Source organism: Embiotoca jacksoni, unplaced genomic scaffold, assembly GCF_022577435.1.
Source record: "Embiotoca jacksoni isolate LCO1_2020_lvr unplaced genomic scaffold, fEmbJac1.0.p SCAF_5, whole genome shotgun sequence".
Classification (NCBI taxonomy): Eukaryota; Metazoa; Chordata; class Actinopteri; family Embiotocidae; genus Embiotoca; species Embiotoca jacksoni.
The window spans coordinates 12398973-12420937 of NW_027185403.1; the positions used below are offsets into that span (position 1 = coordinate 12398973).

General features: G+C 39.5%; 3 protein-coding genes across 3 annotated transcripts; all 3 read left to right on the top strand.

The window, feature by feature from the left end:
- Window positions 1-69: 69 nt before the first annotated feature.
- gdf9 (growth differentiation factor 9) lies at window positions 70-7714 on the top strand. Its single transcript, XM_069171471.1, is given in 3 exon segments — window positions 70-167; window positions 5560-5888; window positions 6786-7714. Coding segments are annotated over 3 exon segments (1356 nt in total).
- A 1983-nt stretch (window positions 7715-9697) lies between these two features.
- Window positions 9698-11842, top strand: uqcrq (ubiquinol-cytochrome c reductase, complex III subunit VII). The gene is made up of 3 exons (XM_069171717.1): window positions 9698-9764; window positions 10397-10568; window positions 11662-11842. Exons 2-3 carry the CDS (start codon window positions 10415-10417, stop codon window positions 11754-11756), a joined length of 249 nt encoding a protein of 82 aa, XP_069027818.1. The 5' UTR covers window positions 9698-9764; window positions 10397-10414; the 3' UTR covers window positions 11757-11842.
- A 1160-nt stretch (window positions 11843-13002) lies between these two features.
- Window positions 13003-21320, top strand: hspa4b (heat shock protein 4b). Its single transcript, XM_069171006.1, has 19 exons — window positions 13003-13294; window positions 13951-14008; window positions 14213-14353; window positions 15282-15404; window positions 15661-15760; window positions 15892-16025; window positions 16131-16375; window positions 16491-16567; window positions 16698-16849; window positions 16995-17101; window positions 17192-17325; window positions 17626-17810; window positions 17938-18033; window positions 19218-19373; window positions 19474-19599; window positions 19688-19795; window positions 19883-20002; window positions 20224-20385; window positions 20772-21320. The coding sequence occupies exons 1-19, from the start codon at window positions 13188-13190 to the stop codon at window positions 20976-20978; spliced, it is 2538 nt and encodes an 845-aa protein (XP_069027107.1). The 5' UTR covers window positions 13003-13187; the 3' UTR covers window positions 20979-21320.
- Window positions 21321-21965: the final 645 nt, after the last annotated feature.

Consider the following 21965-nt stretch of genomic DNA (forward strand, 5'->3'; position numbering starts at 1 on the left):
GATACACGCCTTTGCACATCGCGGCCATACATGGCCGCACTGAAATCGTGGTTTTGCTCGTGCATAGTTATGGAGCCAGTGTAAATGAAAGAGATAACGGCGGTAAGAAGGCCCTTCACTACCTGGGGAAAGATGTGTCAGCTGAGGTCAGAGCACTTCTGGGAGGAGTGCAGCACAGAGAGAAGACAGAGGATGAGGACAGCAAAGAGCAGACGAAGAGCTTCAACGCAATCAGTAAACTGTTCCAGCCTCACACAGGCAAGAAACAAAAGACAACAACCAAGTTTGCTCATGACTGCTGAGGAGGATCAAAAAAGAAGCTTTGAGATGAACTATATTAAAACTGTAGGAGATTACACCATTTTAGTTTATATAGTATCTTATTAGATAATGTCACTAATGCTTTACGTCACTTATAGTCTAAAACGGAATTACAAATCACTGCAGGTGTCTTGTAAAGTGTTACCAGGGTTGGGTTTGCTATTTATGAATGTTTTTTGGGAGGCTGTAGCTCAGTCGGTAGCGTGGGTTGCACACTAATCGGAAGGTGGTTCGATCCCAGCTCCTCCTGTCCACATGCCTAAGTGTCCTTGAGCAAGACACTGAACCCTAATGGTGTACCATCGGTGTGTTGTAAGTCACTTTGGATAAAAGCGTCAGCTAAATGTAACGTAATATTTATTATTGTTTTTTCCCTTTAGTTGGATCTCATGTGTTAACAGTTATTTTGCACCTATTTAACTTATTTTTTCTGACTAATCACACCAGCAGTCTGTGATAGACATATTTTCATGACCTCATGTGTAATAAATCCTTAGACGTCACCTCTTGATTCCTGGCTGCAAAGTATGAGGAAACATGAAAGCAGACCACACCTGCCACCAACACTCGTGGGAAACATGCCATTGTGTTGTTGATGTAGAGTTGCTTTTTGTGCACTGCAGATTCTATATTTATCTGATCATCCAAATTGAAACAAATCTTTAAAGCAAACTGTAGAAAAAAATTTAAGCATTTAAAAAAAAAAGCTATCTCAACTTCAGCACAGGCAAAGAGGAGCTACGTGGGGCCACTTGTGCAAATCATTCAAACAACTTGTGATGAATTTCTTTGTAAACTTAGTTGTGGATGACAGAGGCCACCTTTTGTAGGACCACTTTGGCCCCATTTGTGGACTACAATAGTAAGAAAAGACATTATCAGCCCGAGCTCCAGAACTACACAATAATTTATAATTTCCGCAATGCAAAGAAATTTAGCTCATCACAAGTTTGACACAAATTTCTCCACTTGTAAAAAAGAATAGATGAAATTGTAGGATTGATAATCCAAAATTAAGAAGTGAGGAAAATTGTCAATTCATTAAGTTTCGATCAAATGTGACACAATGCCCATGAAGACCTGAACATAGTCAGTAATCATTGAATTAGCCTTAATTCATCTTTATTGTATACAACTAAACACATTTTTCTGTTGCCATAAAGGAATGACTTAATGAACATTGTTTCCCATACAAGACATGCATGAAAACAACAGATGCTTTTTATGTGCGCTACAAAAACACCATTTTCATCCTCAACTGACCCGGTGAAAAAACAATCCCTGATGACATGAAAAGAATTGGAGCTCAGACAATGAAGCCATGAGCAGAACAGTGCCAGAACAATGCCCCGTCTTGTTATCGAGAAAAGATGCTACTTGCAGAGTGACAGAGGACAGCTGCATGTCACAGAGACTGTTCAACAAATCAAACTGCATTATGTGTTCAATAGCAGCTCAAAATTTTTCTTTAACACTGACAGACAACCAAGTGATTATAAAAGGAAATCTCCCACAGAAACGCTTCCCATGTGCCATGATTCACACAAAATCTCCAACAGTATTGATGTGGCCCAGATATCGTAACAGTTCCTGTTAGGAAAAAGACTAGAGTGATGAACAAATTATATTTTTCATCAGCATATATTGTGGAACTGGGACAAAGTTACAACTTCAAGCTCACCTGGTGGTCCCTGAAGGTCACAATTACACTCCACAATATGAAGTGTTTGATGGCAATAAAAACATCACTATGCTATTTTTAACTGAGTCCGTGTTAGTGGATTCTGGGGGATTTCTGATTTTGTTGACTTTGTACCAATTTCACATTTTCCTTCTTTTACTTTTACCTTCAATGTTTTTTTAAAAAAAAAAAGGAAAAAAAAGGAAAATGTGAAATTGGTATAAAGTCAACAAAATTGGAAATCCCCCAGAATCCACTAATGTGATCCCATTCTCTCTTAACAACCACAGTACAAAAAGCTGAATGATGATGCCATGATGATACTTTGAACTTGGCTGGTGTGGTGTTTTAGTGTGCAAAGTCTTTACAATAAACAAAAATACTCATCAGTCCAATCAATGGCCACAACATGCCTATGGATTGCACGTATTTCCAGACAGAGTGAAAGCTGCATACGAGATAAGCACAGCTTCAGCCATCAAAATTAAACTGTTCTTTCTTTGTGAAATTGTTCAGATTGGTCAATTGTTGTTTGATCAGAACAAATCGAATAGGTCATGGGCTCATTTTTCAGACAGTCTTAAATAAATAAGACTTCAGCTTGTGTTTATCTTTAATGATGTTAACTGTTGAAGGACAGTGCAAAGTCCTTTTAGTTGTAGCTAACACTTCAGGACAGCGCAGGTGTGGTATGGTAATCTTTCAATTACAGTTTCTAATGCTCATTTGCATAGCCCTACAAAGAGTTATATGTTGCCAGGTTTAACTTTATAGATACTACTTTTTCATCTAGTAAGAGCTGCAACAATGAAGGATCTGTGCTCATATTTGGTCAGAGACTGGCATGTTCATAATTTACAATAATTAAAAAAATAGAATGTATTATGAGCCCTAAAGAATATTAGTTTTCTTTTTGAAGAATTTGCTAAATAAATAACTACCAACTAAGCTGAGAAGAACTTTTCACACAACCTAACACCATAAAAAAAAAACTTAAATGACATAGTTTGTTATTTGAATTAAATTTGCGCAAAATAATCCATCTAGACAACAAAACTAATGTAAAATGCATAATATTAGATTATCATTTGTTCTGCTGAACAACCAAATTGAAAACTGTAACAACGTGTTCTGCTGAACTCCTCAGTACATTCTGTGATGGCTGCCAAAGGTAAGAAGAACCTCCAGCACAGTAAAAATGTTAAATCAAGCTCAAATATTTAGTGTATTCAGCCCATCCGACACATTCAGTACTGCAGCTTGTCCTGCAAAGTGCTGTCTGGCAAAGCCTGACCAGAAGTGAAAAAAACAAGTCAAAACTACCAGGTCTAACAAAAAGATCAACTTGCATACCAAAAAACTGCAAAGCACTGTAACATTGAATAGCAACCTTTCATAAATATGGTTATCAGTAGAGAAGGGGCTTGACAACCTCCTTCACAAATAAACTTCATCATCTCCCCATAAATCACACATTCACTTGTCTGTCTCAGGGCCCAAATTGTTCATTTTACAGACTCCATATGTACATTTTTGCTTTGTCCATGTTGCTTTGTTTTTCTGTTGCACTATAAAGCTATTTTCAGCCACAAGAATATGATATAGTACTATGAAATTTGTTTTGGAGTGTATTTTCTGCCCTTTCGTGGCCAGCTACAATTTGTGATCTAGAACGGGTTGAGCATAACAAGTTCATGTCTGCAGTGACTCAGTCTCTGTCCTGCACAGTCTAATGTCAGGTGTGGCCAGTGACCGCCAGGATTTGATTCACAAAATGATGACAAAGTACACAAGGATAAGGAGACAAGGCATGGAGGTCATGTTAATTTGGGTTCCGGCACATACAGGCATCGCAGGCAACAAAAGAGTGGACAAATTGGCTAAGCAAACTGTAAAAAAAAGAAGGCATATATTCAGCTATTAAGCTCTCAAAGGCTTAATAGGCAGAAGAAAAGTGCATCGTGAAGGGAAGGCAGCAGGAAAGAGCAAATAATTAAGGTTGCGAATAGGTCACAGTAGGTTAACCAGCACCCTTCATACCAAAGAGGAATGTGCGAACAGTGTCAATTTAAAGAAACTGTAGAACATGTTATTGTTAATTGTGGGAGGTGTGTGGCGGAGAGGAAAGACTTAATAATTGATTTGGAAAGATTAAGGTTGTAAGGAACAGAACTGAAAGGCACTTTGGAGTGTGGTGACACGCTGGTTTGTGAACGTCCGTTATGAAGCCTCCACTTCAGATTTTGTCCGTCGCCATCTTGCAAATCCCGAATGGTTTTTGACCATATTAGGGCGAGCAGTATCTTTTTGAGGTTTATTTTATAATTAATGAGGGGATTATTTTCAGATGGATGGCCAGAACACTAATCTGGAAGCGTGAATTAAGCGAATGATATGTAGAAAACATCTGGAGAAATTTTATTGACTGAAAATTTCATGAGGGAATTTGAATGGGAGTCTATGGAGCCGGAGGCTTTTTGAAGCCAACCTCTAGCAGCACCCAGTGGTATTACACCTTAAGGCACTAAACTGCCTTTGAAATCTAAAGAAGAAGATGAAGAAGCTACAATTTGTTGTGTCATTTTGAGCAGGACATAGTGTTAAATACTGAAATTAAGAAATGTATTTTAAATACACCAAGTACACCTTTTCGGGAGGTTATTACCATAAAACAAATTAAATACAATTAACAATATGCATAATGCTTTTCTAAAACTCGAAGAACATACTGAACTGTAACTGAATTGTAAATTTATAAAAATGTTCTACACTTAACTAAAGAAATTTGCAGATCAAATTTTTCAAATTAGATGACCTAAATTAGCAAATTTGAAAAACAAATATGTAATTTCTCACGTTGGTTCGTTGGTTGCATTAGTCAAACATTTCACTGTTGTTAATGTAAATGTAATGTTGGCTGGCTAATTATACCATGGCTTGTTTTAGTTTACTCCCTTACTTAACTTACTCCCAGCATTCTCACCGATTCCACTTTTTCTTTACACCTTCAAATAGTTAGTTACACTTCTAAACATTTTACAAAGTTTTGGAAGTTTTAATGTTACTGTTGAGAAGTTATATCTATATTCTGCCTAGATGTTGTATAAGGATGCTCACGGCAGTGCCGAAAGTTTGGAGAAATTAATTCCAAAATAAAAGCAGAAAAAAAACGTTGTTAGAAAGACCTTTGATTTTAAAGTCTAAATGGTGCTTGCTCTCTATGGCTGTGACATGAAAAGGGGGATTTAAGTGGATAAAAACTATATTTTTTTTATTTAGTGTATTATTCGTACATTTAGTTTAGTTTAAAACTATCCTATTGTTGTTTTTGATATCATGACTGAATAAGAACAAGCCACAAGGTGCCTTTACCTGAAAAAGGAATATGCGTGATAGAGTTGATTGGCTACACCTGCGCGCGTTGATCAGCAGAGGCACGTGCCTTGTCCTGTTGACTTCGAGCTCTCGGCAGATCAGTCTTAATAAATTTGGACTGTTTTCCTTTTTTTTTTTACTATGGAAAAACAAACGCTGATGTCAGCTGTCCGTTGTTTAAGCACCGTCGTGTTCCTGCTGCTGGTCACCTGCAGCTTCCCGCTGGTTAGATCCTCTCTGGCTGCCTCCAATGCGCTTCACAACGCAGGCGACTTCGCCCACTCGTACGGCAGCGTCATCTCCCCGTTGCTCAAAGCCCTGTCGGAGCACCGAGGGTCGAGGTGGAACCCAGGCCTGAAAAAAAAGATGAAACCCGAGCACAGGTACATGAAATATCTGAAGGAAGTTTACAAGAGGTCCTCCAGAGTGAAGAGGAGTGTGGACGGGAACAAAATCTACAAAACTGTCCGACTGATCAAGCCACAGGATGAGTGTCTTGCACAAAGTAAAGGTGAGCAAGTGGGGACTCAATGACACACATGACATTTATAGTGCCAATCAAATCATAAAGATTGGCCCTGACATTAAAAAAAAAAATACTAAAAGATCCTTGTTTAGGTCACATTCTTAAGGTTATAAAATGGAAAGGCAAATAACGCCAATGATGTCACCTGTTGTTTTTGGCACCATATATAAAGGTTTATAAAAAGGCATAAAAGTTTTCAAAGCTGGAGTGGGTCCTAGATTTCAAGGAGCCCGAATACACAAATTCACTCCAAATGGAATATTTTTGGTAACATAATTTATTCCATATTTGTTTGGAAAACTGTACAATTTAAAACCATATCAACAAAAGTATTTTTTTTAATGTGTGCAAATAAAGTTAAACTTCTGCAAACTAGACTTGACGGAACAGCAATACATATTACTGTTGTGTCTAAGGTTGCTTCCCTGTCTTTAGTCGTACCTACGTATTTTTTTCATTCACTAATTACCACCACTGTACCATTTGTCATGATCGTGACCTTTTTTCTTACCAAGGTTCATGTTAAATATATATATTTAAAATTTGCTCAACAATATAAAGAAAATAAAACTGCTCTGATTAAAGAAACAAAACTAAGTGTGTACATTTGATATTAAATCAGTTTCGTGCACTTTCTGAATCTTAAAAATGAAATGATTATTATAGGAGAGAGTCTTCGGTCAAAATTGATCAAATCCATCAACACCAGTCCTATATTTAGTTGTTGCCTCCGCTTAAAAGGACATAACACACTTAAACAAAGATATGTTTATACTCTATGTTTATTTTGGCTCATCAAAATACATTTGTTTCATGATTCTTTTTTGAGAGACTGGCGTGATGGTGACGCTCTGCCTTATGTTTACTTATGTTCTTTTTCAGAAAGTTTTGTGCAGAATTTGTCCTACAGCCTTGATCAAGTAAGAGGAGAAGAGCAGCTTCTGAAGTCGGCCCTGCTGTACAACTTTGATCATGGCAATTCGGCACCCGTCAAATCTCTCTGTTATCTCAGCATTAAGGCGCAGGAGCAGTCAAACCAGTGCCAGCTGTGTGGTGGGCTACACCGAGCTGTGAACCTCACAGCCAGTGGAGACAGGAGGAGCAGGAAGAACTGGGTGGAGGTTGACGTCACCTCGTTTCTTCAGCCACTGTTAAAGCTTCAGAAGAAGAATATACACCTGGTTGTCAACATCACCTGTCCAGAGGAACAAAGAGCCTGGGTCAATGGCTGCGAGGGGCCACAGGTGTTCACCCTGAGGAGCCCTCCTCTACTTCTTTATCTCAATGATACCAGCAAAATGACCCAGAGATCACAGCTCGATGCCAAGGCAGGTGAAAGGCCATCCACTGCATCGTACACATCTCAGGAGCAGATGGTTTTTAAACCAGCACAGAGGCCAGGGCGGTGGAAGAGGGAGTCCTCAAAGAGCAAGCGAGGCGATAGAAGCCAGGACACGCACCTGCCTGAGCTTCTTCCAAGCTCCGAATTCCCGACAAGTGATTGCGCCTTGTATGATTTCAGGGTGCGATTCAGTCAGCTCAAATTCGATCACTGGATTGTTTTTCCACCAAAGTACAACCCCAGATACTGCAGAGGCATCTGCCCGAGGACCATAGGCTACATCTACGGTTCACCCGTCCACACCATGGTGCAAAACATCATCTATAGGGAGCTTGACTCCTCTGTGCCCCGGCCCTCATGTGTCCCCTCACACTACAGCCCCCTCAGTGTCATGATCTTGGAAGAGGACGGCTCCTATGTCTACAAGGAGTTTGATGACATGATTGCCACGAGGTGCACATGTCGATAAACCAGCTACCAACATATGTCTTTTGTTTTTTTCTTTCTTGTTTAGAGGCCGAGTAGAACATCACCAAAATCCTCCTTAAACAATCATCACAGGAGGACTATTTCCAAGTATCAGATATTCTGACCAGGCTCAGTGATTTCATGAATTTATAAAGTTGTTGTGGATGAAAGAAGTTTGACCTAGAGCAGGTGTGTTTACTTAAATTAAAAGTATTTTATCCTAAAGTAGAAGCATGATATTTATTTATTTTTTGTTTAGGCATGACAAGAAAGGGCGCAATATGGAAGTGAAGCGAACACACTTGAAGAAGAAAATGTGTGATGTATAATTTTGTATAATTTTTATTTTTAAGTTTCTCTTTTGTTAATTTATTTTGGGTGGGTAGTCTGTCATTATTCTTTAATTTAACACAGTTTCCATATTTTCAGTAGCACTGTTCTAGACAAAAAAGCAGTCAAAAACTCTTGTCATCCTTTTATGTATTGTTTTTTTTCCTGGGGATTAAGGCAGCTGTCCTCATAATGTCCAGAATGAAAGTTGTCATGGTTTCAGTGTATTTATTACTTCTGGTCACTGAGTGACTGCATATGTGTGAACTGACTGCATGCTTATGTATTTGTACTGGCTGAATGTGACTAAATGCATATCGTATGCATTTATGCAAACTAATTATGAATTTATGAATATTACGGATTCAACTATGCTCAGGTTAGAAATATTCGAAAGAATGAAAATATGTAGACGTCCTCTAAAAAGTTGGAAAATTAAAAAGTAGCATGTATAAATTCTGTCTGCATACTGCTGTCTGGTATATTAATGCAACATTATGGGGAAAAGGTGCACCAAAGTAAGAAGACAATTTCATTGTTGTAACTGTTCTGTCGTAAGAATGAGACCTGATGGCCTGGTCAAATACACATTTATACACTAACTGTCGGCAGCAGTGCAAGGGAGCTTATTAAGGAAAAAAAAAATTGGTTATGATATATGATTCAGTAGTGAAAGTAATATCTTAAGTAAAACTGCAACAGTTTGGAAATACTCCATTACAACTACTTGCATTTAGAGACCTACATGAAGTAAAGCCGAGTTTTCATATTTTATAAGCCTTAGACCCATTGATCAACTCTAGGCTCTGTGACCTTTACCCTTTCTATGATTCTGGTTTGAAGTCTGGATAGCCATTGGCATAATTCTGTGAATTAATATAAGTCTTACCCAAATCAAAGAAGTTCCTCACAAAGAAAAAAGAAACAAAAATTTTATATTTTTTACATACCTAATTTATGGGAACCTGTTTCATTTCATATCTGTGAGTCTACACTATACTACATGTAGTTTACATGTTGGACATGTAGTGTACTACATTTACTCAAGTACTATACATTAGTAAGTTTTAGGGCACTTGTACTTCGAGTACGAGTATTTATATTTGATATTCACTTCCACTTTATTTCAGAGTACAATGCTGTATTTTCTACTACTATTTTTTTTTTTTTTTTTTTTTTACAAAATTCCAACCTGTTTGAATCTGACATATAACAAAAAGTAGTTTGTTGTCAGGCTCACATTTCACATGTCTGAGTGGTTAACACTCCACCAAATTGTGTCCCTGCAGTCTCTGTATATAAAACTGTATATAAACTAGCTCCACCTGCAGCAGCTACAACAGTAACATGCTTTTGACACACCGATGCTTCAGTACTAATAATGTATTGATGTCACTGATAATAATACAGGCTATCAGTCAGATTTACTAAAGTATGATTTTTCATGTCGGACTTTTACTTGTAATGGAGTATTTTAGCTTTCCTGTATTAGTACTTCTACTTGGGTAAAGCATCCGAATACTTCTTCCACCACTGCACTACATGTACACGAGCTGTAAATAATGATCTAGAAGAGCCTGTTCTTCGCAGTCTCCCTTGACCCAATGAGACTCCGGTCCGCCAGGTGGCAGTAAAGCGCCCCGTGTCATCAGACGACCGACGCCCGGATAAAAAAAGGACCGGCCACCGGAACTGTTTAAGCACTGCGGAGAAGCTAAACGGTGAGTTTCAATGTCACGAACGTCGCAGTGTAGTTTTTCTTTTTTATTAGGATTTATCACCAATATATGTGTAATATCACTGCTTTTTTTTTTTAACCATGATTAAGCCAGTTTGGGCTACTTTCGACTGAGCTGCCACGTTAACTAGTTTAGGGAACATTTGAAGGTCTGTTTGTACCTCAGCAGCTAACATGCAGCACGGCTAATACTGTACAATCAGATGTATTATGTTTAAATCAAGGTACAAATTAACAGCTACAGTTAATATAAACACAGAAACATTATTACGTAATATATAGCCAATTCACCCCCAAAAGCTTATTGTGAAAATTCAGTGTCACACAAAGTCAGAGCCCGTATTGTCTTAAGTTATTTCATGTTTTTATGGCTGTTTTCGGATCACAGCTGCTTGTCAGTTCAGTATGAAAACAGGTGGAGTAAATGCAGGTGCTCATTTTTTTTTGTTATTGAGAATTTAGTTGCTGGGATTTATCAAATAATCACTCTTAAAGTGACTGGTTGCACAAGGTGTGTGTACAGCGTATTTGTTTGCATTAAGTCCAACAAAAAAAAAATGCATTCAGACGCTAGTGACTGCCTGTGTATCTGTAATTGTCTTGTTGTCATTTCAGATCAGCTCTCTGGTGAACATGGGCCGCCACTTTGGAAACTTGGCCAGGATCAGGCATGTAATCACTTACAGTCTGTCCCCCTTCGAGCAGAGGGCTTTCCCCAACTACTTCTCCAAGGGAATCCCCAATGTGTGGAGGAGGTTCACAGCCTCTTTCTTCAAAGTTGCCCCCCGTGAGTTTTAACATTTATTGACTCATGATGTCAACAAACTGTTTTTTTTCAGTAAAAAGAAAAGGAGACCTGTTGGTTTCAAACCTCTAGGCCATGATGTTTTTTCTCGTCGAGCATCAATCTCCATCCAGATTGATCATTACAAGTGCCAGGGTGTTGAGTTGGGCTGGTGCCCAGTTACATGTTGTGGGTGTTGCATGCTTTAACCCCAGCTTCTGTTGAAGTTTAACTGACAAGTTGTAGTCAACCGCAAAAAGCTGCTGATTTCAGGATGCATCAAATGCCAACTGCGTGGCCACAGGCGCTGGAAGCACCTTTCTTTGCTATGTTTTAAAAGGCAGTTTACAAAACCCAACTTTTACAAGTCATCTGTTAAAAAATTTAACCTTGAAATGTGTGTTTTGCAAATATCTGTGCTATGTATCGACTAAAAATACATTATTTTCTTTTCTTTATTTAGAAAGTATAATTGTTCGATAAAGCAAATACAGCTGACCTACTGGCATAAATAGTCAGAAGCAGTAGATGATTTGTTACTTTTTAACAGGCAGGGTGGCCAAGTGGAAGCTTTTAGCAATGCAAAGTGATCGTTAGGGTACTGATATTTCAGAGCTATGATCGGGGCCATAACAAACCTCAGACGAGGGATCAGTGAGTCAGGCAGAGTAGGCTAACTTATTCAACTAAACAACCCATCTGTTCCTGCACTTTCTGCTACAAGGGGATGGAGGGTGGTGATGCATCCACCTACTGTCATATGCGACAAACTCCAATTTTGAACTGTGACGTTGCAGTATTTTGTGCTTTTTTTTCTCATGCAGAATATCAATTTGTTTTTCTTCTGTTTTGAGTCAAGTATTCTTTGCTGACTACACTCACAATGTAGCACAAAGGGTTGGAATGAAATTTTAATAATTTGTCGAAAATACATTTTTTGAGGATCTCTGCAAGCATGAATGGTATTCATTTTAAAGGTCATACTCGCAGGCTCTATTTCACAGGAAAGTGTGGCTACATAAAATGAAATTCAGTGCTAAGCCCCTGGTGATAATTTATTGTGTAATTTTTCCCTTTTTTTTTTTTTTCTTTACAGCAATGACCCTCATGTATCTGACTTACAGCTGGGGCAACAGTGTCCATCAGCAGAGCAAGAGGAAGAACCCTGCTGACTACGAGAATGATGAATAAACTCCTGCCACCTCTCTGAAATCTGTCCTCTTCTTAATTCCAGCTCTGTGTGTTTCACCAATAAAGTTGAAAAATATTTATGTGAATTCAGTCTTGATTGATTTAATTCAGCCACCTCCTCTTTGTTGGATCAGTGTTTATTCAATGTGGGTGTCAAATCAGTGGCAAAGGCATACGCCAAAGAATAGTAGCTCCAACATCATATTCAGCTACACCTGCCAACACCGTGGCTCTCTGGCTTCTCGTAGCCTATTTAAAACATTGGAGTCCCATTCTTCACCATCATCATTGCAACAACTGCAGATAAATGGAAATGCAGGATTTTCTCTGCCATTGTAAGCCTTTGACACAGCACCCAAGCCAATTTGGTTGTAGTAGTTCCCTGGTGGACTACTTTGGCAAGTTTTAGTTTTTAGCTTTCTGGATGTTGTTTCTTCTTCACCTGCTCAAACCTTTCCAACTTTTACACATTTATGGTCATAATAATTGTAAAAAAAATTATGTAATACTGCATATTTTCAATTTAAAATAGTTTTTCTTGGGTGAGAAATCTCACCCCACCAAAAAAAAACAGCAACAACATGCACATAGGTCTTCCACAAATCAATGGAAAACGCTGCAAATACTTTGTGTAATTATGACTTTCCTTTCAGTATTCCTAAAAAGGGACGGGATTTGTTCAGACTTGTGACAACATTTATAACAACCACCTCAAGCATACGCACAATATAACTGTTGGCCATCATAAAATGTAACAGTCACATTTATTTTGACAGATACAGGAGATCATTCCTGCCCACTGCAATAAGACTGTACAAAAACTCACCTCTGGCAAAATCCATCACAGTACAATAACACTGTTGACTGTGTTTCTTGGTTTGTTTGTATATAATATATATAGATATATAATGTACTGTATATACTGTGCATTTTATATTTTTTTACTGCTATTTTATTGCTTTTCTATTATTCTATTCTATTCTTCTATTATTTCTATTATTATCTTATTGCTTCTGTATGCTGCTGTAGCGAAAAAAAATTCCCCTCGGGGATTAATAAAGTAAAATACCTACCTACCTACCTATTTCTGCAATTCTTTTCATTATATCCTCTCGGTCTCTTCAGCCTGATTAAAAAAAAAAAAAAAAAAAAAAGACACCTGCTCCTGTAATCCCGACGGCGGCCTGTAGGGGGCGCACGACCACGGCGTCTCCCTATTGGTCGGCGGACGGACAGAAAATTCCTGAACGCTCTCACGCATCAGCCGGCGCACCGCATGCTGCTGCTCAGCTTCATGGAACAAGAACAAGGGTGGATCACCGTCCGCTGACCGAGAGTCCCCCCCGTAGCCGCCGCCGTCACTTTTACCCCCCTGAACTGTACTCCTGTTCTTCCTTTTCGCTCCGTACTGTAAAGTCAAGCCCGCCAAGGATGTCGGTGATCGGTTTTGACGTCGGCTTTATGAACTGCTACGTCGCGGTAGCCAGAGCCGGAGGGATTGAAACTGTCGCTAATGAATACAGCGACCGATGTACACCGTGAGTACGAGCAAGCCGACCGCGTTGTGTGCGGGTTTGTGTCTCTGAAAGCGGAGACGGGACGTGAACGAACCCGCTTTTTTTTTTTTTTTTTTGTTCATCATAATATTCAGGGAAGGCTTAATGCTACCTAGCCAGTTAGCCTGCTAATGGATTTCACAACAGGAAACGGCATGTGAGTGCTAAAGCTAATGTTAGCTGAGACGAAATTATTGGAGCGTATAGAAATTGCGGGCCCCCCCCCCTCCTCCTCCCTCCCTCCCCCACTTCACACATCAACGTGCTTTTTTTTGTGGAGTTACGTCATTAATATCGTCGAGATAATCTAGAGACTGATAATTGACTTGCCCGGTCAGGTGATGGATGTTTTACTGCAGTCATGAATGGGCTCATGATGCGAGGAGGCCGGATCCTGGCTGTCAAAGCGGCTTCATCAGTCCATTGTACTTAGATTTTCACACCCATAGTCCACAAAGGGTAAACGATAAAGGACTGTAGAATATATAGTTATAATTAATAATGCGTATTATCACCATTTCATTAATGGTGGGATCAATCTTTTAGAAGCTGCACCATTGTAAAAAAAAAAAAAAAAAAAAAAAAAAAAAGGTTATAGATGAGACAACTGAATTTTGTCTCGTGTTTTTTTTTTTTAGAGCATGTGTTTCTTTTGGACCCCGGAATCGATCGATCGGTGCAGCTGCAAAAAGCCAGGTATGTTTATCTGAGACGCTGTGGGCCCCTGGGGAAGAAATGACCACGAACCTGACTATGAACAATACCAGACATGGATGCAACATGCATCAAATTCAGCACAGACACAGAACAAGCTTTCAAGGCAAAAAAAAAAATTCTACATTTTATATAATGTGCATGTGTTTAATAGAGGTTTGTTTTGGGTTTTCCTCCGGTAAACAGGTCGTCACAAACTGCAAGAACACAGTCCAAGGGTTCAAGAGGTTTCATGGCAGGGCGTTTTCAGATCCGTATGTGCAGTCCCTCAAAAACAGCCTGGTCTATGATATTGCACAAATGCCCACAGGAACAACGGGCATCAAGGTAAGAGAAGAACGTGGGACATTCACAGATAATCTGTAAAATGCACTACTTCCAGCTCAGACACACAAGATAGCTATACCTCATAATTCATTAAAACGCCACTCTGCTTCTTATCGGAGTGATTTTTGATACCAATATTTCCCATATATTGTTCAGTTTTGGGTGTTCAACATAAGCAACAGCCTGCCACAAAACCAAAATCTTCCATCAGATGCTCTCAGGCACAAAGACAAAAGCATTGGGCATATTGATGGTTTAAAACACGGGCCGGTTTCAACTTGTCAGTGACTCATCATATAATAAAAGGAGGCCGCTTGCATCAGATACTCTGTGATAATATAACACTGGAAATACTGTATATATGATTGTCACAACAGCAGATAGAAGGAAAATACACTCATGAATATCAAAATACAAGACACTAAATTAATAGTTACAAAAGTTATAGTACAGAGTAACATACCCATATAAATTAGTAAAGGTATGGATAGTGTTTATTGAAGGAGTTTGTTATCCATTTAATCATCAGACCTGGATATGTTTTTGTGTTTGGACGATCAAATTCAGATTTATTTTTTGCTGGATTTTCTTTTTTGATAGATTTCAAATAAACCTTTATTGCCAACATGCACTAAAAATTTCGCTGATGAACAGCAGTTTATTGCACCTATGATGCAGCTCGATTGCAATAAAGTTTGAAATGTTTCCCTGATAATACAATGGAAGTAAAGTGGACATTGTTCAGACTGACTGAGAAATGTCGGTGCCTGACACAATAGATACATTACATTTGGTCAGCTCAATAATGAGATAGTTAAGTTTTATAAGCCAAGTATTGTTCACTCACTTTAATTTTGAGCTGAGATGAAAGAAGCCATGAGCACAATGTAATAATCTCTCTTGTCTGACAATCTGACGGTTGCTACAGGTGATGTACATGGAGGAGGAGAAAGTGTTCAGCATTGAACAGGTCACTGCCATGCTGCTGACCAAGCTGAAGGAGACGGCAGAGGGGGCACTGAAAAAGCCAGTGGCTGACTGCGTTGTGTCTGTAAGTATGCAGTCCTTACAACAACCTAAAGTCCCTCCACCCACTTTCTCCACCCGCACTGGTGTTTTCACTTCTGTTGCCCCATTAGACTTCTCCTGAATGGCAAGTTTACAAAATCACATGGAGTTGCCAAACAATTCCCAGGATAGCTCCACCTGTGTTTGACCTGATCAGCGTTCTAATCAGTCAGGGTAATTGAGAATTGAGACACTTTAAGAACATCAATCTATTTCAATTATTCTTCTCCTGTAACCAGGTTCCTTGCTACTACACTGACGCTGAGAGGAGATCAGTGGTAGATGCTGCTCAGATTGCTGGACTCAACTGCCTGAGGCTCATGAATGAGACGACTGCAGGTCTGTACAAGGCTGGGACAAAGATGTGCACGTTAAAGATTGATGTACTTCCACTCAGAGTAACATTAGTCATAAAAGGCACACTTTGATTCTTATTTACTTTATTAATAATTCAACCATTTTCCTTATAGTTGCATTGGCCTACGGAATCTATAAACAGGATCTTCCTGCCCCAGAGGAGAAGGCCAGGAATGTGGTGTTTGTGGACCTGGGCCATTGTGGTTACCAGACATCAGTGTGTGCCTTTAATAAGGGCAAAGTCAAGGTGAGTAGTCAAAGCAACACACTGCACATGTTTTATCAGGCTGTGATTTGGCTTTGTTTCATTCCCACTACTATCTCTCGGTCTCTTTTTTTTCTTGCCGCTTAGGTCCTTGCTACAGCATGCGACCCAGAGTTGGGAGGAAAGGATTTTGACGAGGTACTGGTCAATTATTTCTGCGAGGAGTTCAGCAAGAAGTACAAGCTTGATGTCAAGTCAAAGCCCAGGGCTCTGGTCAGGGTCTACCAGGAGTGTGAAAAACTGAAAAAACTCATGAGTGCCAACTCGTCTGACCTGCCGCTGAACATCGAGTGCTTGATGAATGACGTGGATGTCTCTGGAAAACTGAACAGGTAGACCAACAGGAAGACATTTGTTGCTTTTTGTGCTCATTGTTCCTATCTGCTGTGTGTTCTTTTAAATGTCCTTTTAAAGCTTAAGCCAGATTCACCTTTTTTCTTGCACAAGGGGTCTGTTTGAGGAGATGTGTGCAGATATTTTGACCCGAGTAGAGCCCCCTCTGCAGAGTCTTTTGGAATTTGCCAGTGAGTATAATTTTGAATATTAGTTTCTTGATTCTATTTTCTATTTGTTTCTTTATGTTGATTTAATTCAGCAACATAATCAGCCTCTAGTGTGGGCTATAGTGAAACTATTTTTCTTTTGTCCCATAAGAACTGAAAAAGGAAGACATCTATGCAGTTGAAATAGTGGGTGGAGCTTCCAGGATCCCTGCTGTCAAAGAGAGGATCAGCAAATTCTTCGGGAAGGAGTTGAACACCACCCTGAATGCTGACGAAGCAGTGGCCAGAGGATGTGCTCTGCAGGTATATCACACTCTGGGTTTAAAGCAGCTGTTTCTTCCTGCAGCTCACTGAAAAAATGGTTACTTGTTAGCCTCTAACCAACTTTAGCATCTGTTGATATTTGGAAATGCAGCTCTCATTGAATCTTATGTTTATTTTGCCACAGTGTGCGATACTTTCTCCTGCCTTCAAAGTCAGAGAATTCTCCATCACAGATATCGTTCCATATCCCATCTCTCTGAAGTGGCATTCTGCCGCTGAGGAAGGCTTGAGGTAAAGAAATAAACCAATTTGCTGTATTTCTATAGTGCCTTAGATCTTTTTTATTTTGTTTATTTATGATGTAATGGTGATTTGTTGCAGTGATTGCGAGGTATTTCCTAAGAACCACGCAGCACCTTTCTCCAAAGTCCTGACCTTCTACCGGAAAGAGCCTTTCTCTTTGGATGCCTACTACAATTGCCTGAAAGAGCTGCCTTACCCTGATCCCACGATTGGTAAGAAACTAAAGTGTCCGAAGAGATTTCTAACCAGTAGAGGGTTCGATATACCCAAAAGCAAACTCGCATACACGAGATGTCGCCGGTGTGTCACCTACAAATCCAGCAGAAACAGAGGAAGTGTCAGCATCCCGCCATGTTCTGGTCTATCCTCAGTCCTTTTTTAGTTAGTTTGTTGATAATCCTGAGCAATGTTAAAGTATCTCTCGATACATCCAAATTTTAATGGCATCCGAAAGCTTTTTTTCCTCCTTATGTTTTTTTGTTGAGCATGCCTTTTTTCCCCCTTTCGAACAGGTCAGTTTCTGATCCAGAAGGTGGTCCCACAGGCCTCTGGAGAGAGCTCCAAGGTGAAAGTCAAGGTGCGGGTGAACATTCATGGTATCTTCAGTGTGTCCAGCGCCTCCCTGGTTGAAGTGCAGAAGTCTGATGAGACAGAGGAGCCCATGGAAACAGAACAGGCCAATGACAAAGAAGGAGAGGTACTTGACCCAAATGAGTGACATCAGAAAGCACTTTTACACTGAACATGAGACCTGTGGGTGCGGCCGTTCATACTTCTGATTTGAGACATTTAAACGCTGTCTGGTTTTGATTGTTTTTCCACAGAACAAGATGCAGATGGATCAGGATGAGTCGCAGGCGCTGGGAGATGCTGAGAAAGAAACAGAAGACAAGACACCTCCAGGGAATGAGGAGATGGAGGTAAGATGCACAATTTTTGTTCAAAATAAATAAATAGACTTGTCCATTTATTTGGAGGTACAATTTAATACGATAGCCCACGATAAAATCTGTCAATGTTATATTTTTCATCCTTCCGTATGGGTATGTAAGGGTACTTGCATGCATCCCAAGCTGTTCAGTACGCAATGTTCTGTTCGGTGTGAAGTTTCCTCTGTTCAGTCCACCCTGTGAACCTAATGGTTACCATCAGACATCAATTTATGTCGACATATTTGTGCACGAGTTCCACCTGGAATGTTTTGACAGTGCACCAGTTGTTGTCTGTCAGCCTTGAAGGGGCACAGACACTGTGTTAGTTTCATAAAACATGTACGATGTATTAACACACAACATGCTGAGTTAGCCAGAATCTGCTACTTCTCTGCTGACACTGTACAAGTCGGTTGACCGGCCACCATGTGGAGATCACACTGAATGGAAACATCAAAACAGGGAGGGAGAAAGGCAGTGTTGCTCTGTGCAATGTTAAAGCAGAAATTGCATTACTGGGTTTAATCGTTAGTTTAAGTTAATTATGAATATTTTGCCCTCGTCTTATTCCACATTTTTCGCTTTATTTATGATTCTTTTCTTATTGACAACACACAGCTTTTGAGGGCCTTAACTTTTCCAGTTAGAATTATGGCCAATTGGGCCTTTTTGAATATGTTCATGTTTTATTTATTGTACTGAAAATGTATCGGATGGTGCCTCCACAACCGAGGTTTAGACCAAACTGGGAGTTGTGTGTACTGTTACACCCGTATGTATGTGTGTATGTAATTGGGTTAGACATTTTAAACACAATATGGTACGGTATGGGGAGGCTGTGGCTCAGACGGTAGAGTGGGGTTGCACACTAATCGGAAGGATGGTGGTTCAATCCTCAGCTCCTCCTGTCCACATGCCTAAGTGTACTTGAGCAAGACACTGAACCCTACAATTGCTCCCGATGGTGTACCATCGGTGTGTTTTAAGTTGCTTTGGATAAAAGCATCAGCTAAATGAAATGTAATGTATAGTACAGTGCCACTAATTGGATTTAATGCAGAACTTGTGCATTCAATTCATTAGGTTTTACAGACATTATAATAAGTTGGCAAGTCATTGCATGCCTTGATATATTTTGAGTGATATTTATGCCGATTCTTTTACACTTTTAGACCACCACAGAGGAGAGCAAAGGTGAGAAGAAGTCCGACCAGCCCCCACAAGCCAAAAAGCCCAAAGTCAAAACAAAAGTCCTGGAGCTTCCCATTGAAAACAGTCCACAGTGGCAGCTTGCAGATGACATGCTCAATCTTTTTGTAGAAAATGAGGTAACTACATCTTCAGCCCTCACATAGACACATTATTAAATCCAACCATCGGACTGCCATCTTGTTCAGCTGTTACAGCTGCTGTTTGGATTCTCCTCAGGGTAAGATGATCATGCAGGACAAGCTGGAGAAAGAGAGGAATGATGCCAAGAATTATGTAGAAGAGTACGTGTACGAAATGCGGGACAAAGTACATGGGACGCTGGCTGTGTTTGTCAGTGATTCTGTAAGTAAACAACCTCCTTTGACTCATTTGATCATTTGAAGATTTCTCTTTTCTTTGACATGTTGTAAAATAATGTTTTTACTTTTAGGACCGAGATGCTTTGTCTTTAAAGCTGGAGGACACTGAAAACTGGCTGTATGAAGACGGAGAGGACCAACCCAAACAGGTGTACATCGATAAACTGACAGAGTTAAAGGTAACTATTGATGAAGACCTATTTTTATAACCATTCATTTGTTTACATTGATTTCTTAAACTGACTTGTATACTGTGTGCTCTACAGAAACTTGGCCAGCCCATCCAGGAGAGGTATACAGAGGCTGAAGAAAGACCCAAAGCTTTTGAGGAGATGGGAAAACAAATCCAGCAGTACATGAAATTTGTCGAGGCCTACAAAATGAAGGTATGACTTAAAGCTTTTTAACTTAGAAGTTTGGCATTTTGTTTTAATTCTCTCACCACATCCACATTTACAGCACAGTTTCTACTGGGCATTGTTTAGAATTACATTAAAAAGAACTATTAATCCAGCCACATAAACACTAAAGAAGATCATTAGGAATAAACATACGTTGCTTGCAGTAATTGGTAACACTACTATTGTTGTTTCCCTTTTATTTCCAGGAGGAGCAATATGACCATTTAGATGAGGCAGATGTCACCAAAGTGGACAAACTGACCAACGATGCGATGATCTGGATGAACAGCAGCATGAACCAGCAAAGCAAGCAGAGCTTGACAATGGATCCCTCTGTCAAAGTCAAAGATATTAAAGCAAAAACAAGGGTGAGAGTGCATGGAAATCAAAAGCGCTGAGCACTGTAACTAGAAAGCAGGAAATTTAAAATGGAGAATCCTATATATGTAGAATATATATCTACGTTACTTAAGTCAGCTACATATGGCTGTTTTGTTGCCATTGTAACAATGGTATGTGATATGACACATGTATGATTTATAATCCATGACCAGTTCAGGCTGTCTAATTGTTTTCCTTTTTTGAGGTAGTTCAAATTAACACCCGAGTCACATGGCTGACTTTTTTTTTTTTTTTCTTCACATACAGCAGCATGAATAACTTTGGTGCCTATATTGTAATTATTTAATTGGTAAGGTCAGTCTTTCTTGGAATCAAGCCATTATTTCATGATGTATTCTCTTTAAATTTCCAGGAGCTGTTCTCTGCTTGTAACCCCATCGTGATCAAGCCCAAGCCCAAAGTGGAGCTTCCCAAGGAGGACACGCCTGCAGAGCAGAACGGGCCTGTCAACGGACAGGAGAAACCCCAGGAAGAAAGTGCAGACAAGGGGGCGACCGAGGCCACAGGCAATCCCACTTCAGAAACCACAGAAAGCAAACCTGACATGGACCTTGATTAAAGCAGCCTAATACCTCCTGAAGCAAAGCTGAACAGGAGCTGATTGTTTCAGACTGAGATGCAGCCTGGCTGTATATCAGAGCCGGTGAGGTGTTTCAGGAACTGCACTTCACAGTCAAAAGCAGGCAGGGTGTTTAGCACTCTGCCCCGGCTCCTGGTGGTATCTCTGTCTGATGACATAGCATGCCCTCTCTCTTTCTGGATGACATAAATCAAAAGCCAGCGGCAATAATTCTGTTTGACAATGAGCGCTGTACACATGATGGTATTTATTTCTGTTGTGTGCTCTGTAAGTGTTCTGGTCTGTGTCACAATATGGTTTTAATAAAGTTATTGAAAATCACGTGCACCATCTTTATTGCTGTGGTCAGTGCAGTAGCTACCAACAGATGTTAAAAATACAGCCCTCCTCCTGCCACTCTTCATCATCCTCACTCTTGGTTTCCTGGTTTCTTTAACCTTTGACCTCCTTCACTTATCCTGTGCTGAAAGGCTAGTGTGGAAGTGATGCACAAAAAAGGACATAGAAGACATCTGTCATAAAACGGGGAATTTAAGGGTGTTGATAAAATGAGTAGATAATAGGATTTTCTTTTTTTTTTTCTTTTTTAAAGATTATTTTTTGGAAGAAAAAAGGTACATAGTTATAATGTGTAATTGGTTTGGCTGTCTATGGTCCTGTTCGCTAATTTAAATCAGTTATTTTAATGACTTGTATTGAGTTATATGATATGTATTTTAAATGATTAATGTTACATATGATTCACCGATAATTTGGGCAACTTTGGATAATTATGAACCTGAAAGGTGGAAACAACGAGTGATGTTGCCTAGCAACCTGAATCTGATTTTGGGTTAAACACTTGTAAAAAAAAAAAAAAAAAAAATCGTTCAAACTTGCTTCCTGGACACATGTAATGGCTGAAATCATTTTTAAAAGCTGTAAAACGCTCGACAAAACATTTTTTTTTTTCGTAATTTAAGGAAG

Coding starts and splice junctions, on each gene's coding strand:
- uqcrq (XM_069171717.1), top strand. CDS start 10,415: ATGGGCCGCCACTTTGGAAACTTGGCCAGGATCAGGCATGTAATCACT. Junction 10,569..11,661: donor TTTCTTCAAAGTTGCCCCCC/GTGAGTTTTAAC, acceptor TTTTCTTTACAG/CAATGACCCTCATGTATCTG.
- hspa4b (XM_069171006.1), top strand. CDS start 13,188: ATGTCGGTGATCGGTTTTGACGTCGGCTTTATGAACTGCTACGTCGCG. Junction 13,295..13,950: donor TACAGCGACCGATGTACACC/GTGAGTACGAGC, acceptor TTTTTTTTTTAG/AGCATGTGTTTCTTTTGGAC. Junction 14,354..15,281: donor CAGGAACAACGGGCATCAAG/GTAAGAGAAGAA, acceptor CGGTTGCTACAG/GTGATGTACATGGAGGAGGA.